Source organism: Corvus brachyrhynchos, unplaced genomic scaffold (genome assembly GCF_000691975.1).
Source record: "Corvus brachyrhynchos isolate BGI_N302 unplaced genomic scaffold, ASM69197v1 scaffold522, whole genome shotgun sequence".
NCBI classification, from domain to species: Eukaryota; Metazoa; Chordata; class Aves; order Passeriformes; family Corvidae; genus Corvus; species Corvus brachyrhynchos.
Genome location: NW_008236649.1, coordinates 691,977 through 696,726, shown reverse-complemented (window position 1 = coordinate 696,726; position 4,750 = coordinate 691,977). Strand labels below are relative to the sequence as shown.

The following is a 4,750-nucleotide window of genomic DNA, read 5'->3' as shown; positions in this document are numbered from 1 at the left end:
GCGCTGGGTCTCTGTACGGCTGGAGCTGCCATGGAACATAAGCTGACCTTTGTCAGATTTACACATTAAAGCAGTTTCTCTTCCCTTTGACAACGAACTTTAGCAAGGAACACTGTTTGCTGAGCAGATGGAAAAGAGTAAGGGATGCAACTTCAAAATAGCCCTGGAAAAACTGAGTTGTTCTGTCAGCCTCTGAATTCTTTCCCCTCCCACTCCCATTTGATTTTTGAGAATCTATTCAGTTAAAATTGGTAAAATCTGCTAAAATAAATACCTGAGAATGTCACAGTATAGTTGCATGACATTTCTCTTTTTAATAGAGCATATAAAATGCGAGTTTACAATGGTTTTAGTAAGCTGTAAATCAGCACTTTTATTCAGTTTTGGTTCTGAGCTATTAATCCCTAATACAGAGGCAGAACGCTGATTTGCTGGTCTAGGACCTCCCGAGAGAATAGTTCCAATAATCCCGATGACATGGAAAGGAAATGTTACTGAATCACCTGAGTCCCTGCCAGACACACCCCATCGCCCCATAACTCAACGTTCACAGAGCTTAAGAGTCTTAATTATCAAGGAAAAAAAAAAAATAGAATTCCCTTTTGGCTTCAGTGAGCTGCGGTTACAAAAAACAAGTGGAATTTGCTGAAATAATTGCAGGCAAGTCCCTAATGGGGTTCTGTGCTTTGTCAGGAGTATTTTGGGGAAGCAACCCCCCACGAGGTGCAGCCACAGAGCCACCCTTCCCTTTACTCCTGAGTCAGACTCTGGGGCATCCCTGGCAGTGCCAGCACAAGGAACACGGCACTCGGATTGTCAGCGGGACACGAAGAACACACACACCACCACAGCCGGGTAATTTTAAAGAATTTTAATACAAACTTAATATAAACTATTTCAGTCCCTCTTAACATGTAAGACACTGACTCAAAATACTTTTATACCTTTTTTCAAGTATTGCACAATGTAGGTACAAAATTAATATTTACGATTACATTTTCTTCCATAATATATAGCAAAAATCTTTAAACTTTTAACAGAAAATACAATTTGTGTTTCTTTTGAAAAAAGCAAATATTTCGTACATTTTAATTCCACCACTAAGGAATATTCTGTACACAACTTTTTTACTTTTTTTAGAATTGATGTCTTTAAGATGGATATCTTACAATTTCAGTAAAAAAAATACAACATGAAGCTGCTGCAGCTGTCACAGATCACTGTAGTAAAAAGATATAAATGCAATACCATGTTGTAGAAACAATATATATACTCTGATATTTTACAAACTTTGTACTAAATTAAATTATACAATTAGAAAAAGACCAATAAACCCACCTATTAGTGCCAATTTTTTAATATATATACATATATGTCTGAGTACATATACATATATATACACATGAAAAAATTAGCCACTTCCTTGCTATATCTTAAATACTGTAAGAGGCCATATTTTTGAGAGTATATTTTTGTAATGTACAGTCAGTATAAAATAATTTTGTGCTTGGTTGGCAAATGAAAAAATGATGCATGTTGTATTTATCTAACCAAGCCTGAATGTATTCATACTACAAGCCTTAAAAAAAATCTCAAGAGGTGGAAAAAAATATACACCCTTGGGTACGTGCATTTTAACTTGTACAATAGTATTTACTTGGATTTCACTTTCGGTTTATTTTTAGTTAGCCATAACTGGCTGGAATTGCTGGTTAGAATACTGCATGTTGTTTAAACTAAAATTCAAGCCATCCACAAAAGACTTCTCATTTAGACCTCCATAGGCTGCAAACATATCAAAGGCATTACTGTACTGGAGAGGACTGAGGTTAAGGGGGCTGTCACCAGGAAAGATGCTACTGGTACTACCTTGACCCTGCATGTTGGGGAAAATGAACTCCTTTGCATTAGGAGACAGGGCAGAAGTCTTCTGCTGTTGCTGTTGCTGCTGCTGACTGCCTAGGCCAAGCCCGTAGAGAGAGTGCATGGAGGAGGAGAGGGATTTCTGCTTCAACAGGTCATTGACATTCAAGCCAAGGTTGGTGGGAGAGGTGCGGGCGACCTTGTTGCCACGGCCGCTATTCTTCATTTTGGTTGAGCCAAACTTGGTGGCAGCAAATGTGGCAGTGGTGAAGGTTAAAGGCTGAGTGGAGCGGGGCATGAAGGTCGGGCTCACAGCAGCTGAGTGACCAAAGGGAGGAGAAGGAGAACTAGACACTGAAGATGCTGGGTCACTAATTGGCATGAACACCTGGGCCTCTGGGTTAAAGCTGTTCTTGATTTCCTTATCCAACTCACATCCATTTTCATTATCATCCACATAAAGCACTTTCACTGGTCCCTTTTCACCGATTTGGTATGAAACCTCAAACGGGTCAATCCAAACACTAAGATCCTGAGGCAAGTTGCCACGAACATCGTCAATGTCCAAACCACTCTCTTTGGATGCTTGTTCTATGACTGGGTCCACTTTCTCCCCTATATGAATACATCTAAACCCTGATCCTTTGTATGGCTTTTCTGGATACCAGTGCCCTTCATACTTCTTTTTCAGAAGTCTTTCAAGCTCTTCACCAAAAATGTTGACACGTCGTCTGGGAAGCTTATTGTACAAATAAGAAATAATAAAATTGAGTGCTACTTGGATTTCAAGCTGCATAGCTGCTGTGCCACAGAGTTATAAGTCTGTTTCAAAACCCGAAGAAGAGAGCGTTCAAGATGCCACAGGGAAACAGAATTTCATTCAAAGTGGTGATTCGAGTTGATTATTATTATCCTTCAGCTTGAGTGCTCTTGTTCCTTTAAGAAAAAACAAAAGCAAATACATCCAAATAAGAACAGAGTAGGATCAAGCTCCGAGGTCTATTCTTTTAGCTTCACTTTCTGCAGAAAATAGGTTACTTTTTAAGTGAAAAAATGTACATCAAACTATTTCTGTTCCTGCCTGTGGAAGGTGAGGATGTCAGCTCTGTTCAGCGTGACTTACTAACAACTGCAGAGGATGGGCTTGTGTTTACATATACAACATGGGGCACTTCCAAATCACATGATCTGGGTATTCAGTTATTCACAAAGCAGCAAGGATAATTTTTAAGACATCACAGAACTGCCAAGCCTGTCAAGGTTTCAATTACCAACCCATAGTTGGATGATTTATAGTACCCAGCTGAAAAATCTAGTACCAGACCATTAGTTTAACCTGAAAGGTCTTAGTCCAAGGGCCATTTATCACTTTAAAGTTTGGAAGCATATTGACTAAAACTGCAGACTGCAGAATTAGAAAAATGTTAACAATTGCTTTAGAAGGTTTCACATGAATAGCTAGAATGATGCAACATTTAAGTCCAAGCAAATCTTCTCCCTAAACTTTGCATGGGTGAAATGATGCAAACTGAGGAGAAAATGTCCGCTGTGCATATCCAACAGTTCACACTGAAATGCAGTCAGCACATACAGAATAGCTGCACGTATGTTCTGCCAGAAGGGTGGCCAGGACCAATAAATTAATTCACAAATTCTTCTCTTTCTACAAATTATTCGCTATTTTCAGATGCAAGAAGCAATTATATACTCAATTATTGTATCGTACTGTCTGTAGCTCAGATTTCAAAAAGTTCCAGGGCTAACAGGGCTTTTGACAGCCTCAAACCCGATTGCCTTTCTCCTTCTCCATGACTCCATTTTATATGTAATGCAAGATATGGTTGCCACTCCTTCACAAAGGACAGAAGAGAAATTAGCTGTCTAAAGTTAGAGAAGGGACAAGAATCAGGTATTAGCACACATACTGCTAACACAAATCCTGCAGTACCTTGGTATAAATGTGCACACACACCACACACCTTTGTCAAAAAGTTCCAATGAAACAAAATATGGGGATTTTTTTTGGCTCAAGTTAAAAGCCCAAAGAAAATTTCACTTAACAGTGGCCTTTTCTGCAGAGTATCACTAGGAACAAAATTTAGCATAGCTGTCACTTAAGATTAGCGAAATCAAAGTTAAAGGATTTTGATATTAACAATGTGACTACGCTGCTTTTTTATTTCTTGTGCCAAATAATCTCCTTTTAAAGTCTGGAACCCTATTTCCAGGCCACTCGTGTTCTCCCCAACATGGTATGGGAATAGTTTGAAAGGCTGTATGATAAGGCGACCTTTAAACGTTTGCTGGATCAGCACCGGGTGGGGATAAGGAAAAGATCAAGGGCAAACAGAAGATATTTACAAAAGGGGCACAATCAGTACAGAAAAGCTGATTGGGTGGTTAAACGGGGCATTTAAAAATGATTTATTAATCCATCTGTGCTGTTTCCCTTCCCCCATGTCCTTTAAGAAAGAAATGCTCCCTTTCAGAGTGCACCGGGCTGACGCTGTAAATTTTTCTACGCCAGACTGATCCACGGTACAAAAGCAGCTGATCAAACAGATCGGCTTGACCATTTCGAACTTGTTCTTTTTATTTATTTATGGCAAGACGGCAGTATTTCTGGGAGATCCGAGCCCACCCGTGGCCCGGCAGCAGCGCCCTGGCAGGAGCCTTAAGCAGTGGGAGTTACATAACCAGGCAGTCGGGTCTCATTAAATTTCTGCTCACAGCCCTGGAGCTCCGGCGGCAGCGGGAGGAGGAGGAGGAAGAGCATTTTCTGAGCCCGTAAGAAAGCGAAGGAGGAAGAGGAAGGGGGATGTCTGGAGGGCGGGTGGGGGCTGCAGGGCCCGTCTCCCGGCGCACAGCCGGGCAGGTCCCGCAGGGT

At 40.7% G+C, this 4,750-nt stretch overlaps 1 protein-coding gene across 1 annotated transcript; it reads right to left on the bottom strand.

The window, feature by feature from the left end:
* Positions 1-856: 856 nt before the first annotated feature.
* TOB1 (transducer of ERBB2, 1) lies at positions 857-4,650 on the bottom strand. Its single transcript, XM_008644421.2, has one exon. It carries the CDS (start codon positions 2,657-2,659, stop codon positions 1,682-1,684), a length of 978 nt encoding a protein of 325 aa, XP_008642643.1. The 5' UTR covers positions 2,660-4,650; the 3' UTR covers positions 857-1,681.
* Between the last annotated feature and the right edge of the window lie 100 nt (positions 4,651-4,750).

Coding starts and splice junctions, on each gene's coding strand:
- TOB1 (XM_008644421.2), bottom strand. CDS start 2,659: ATGCAGCTTGAAATCCAAGTAGCACTCAATTTTATTATTTCTTATTTG.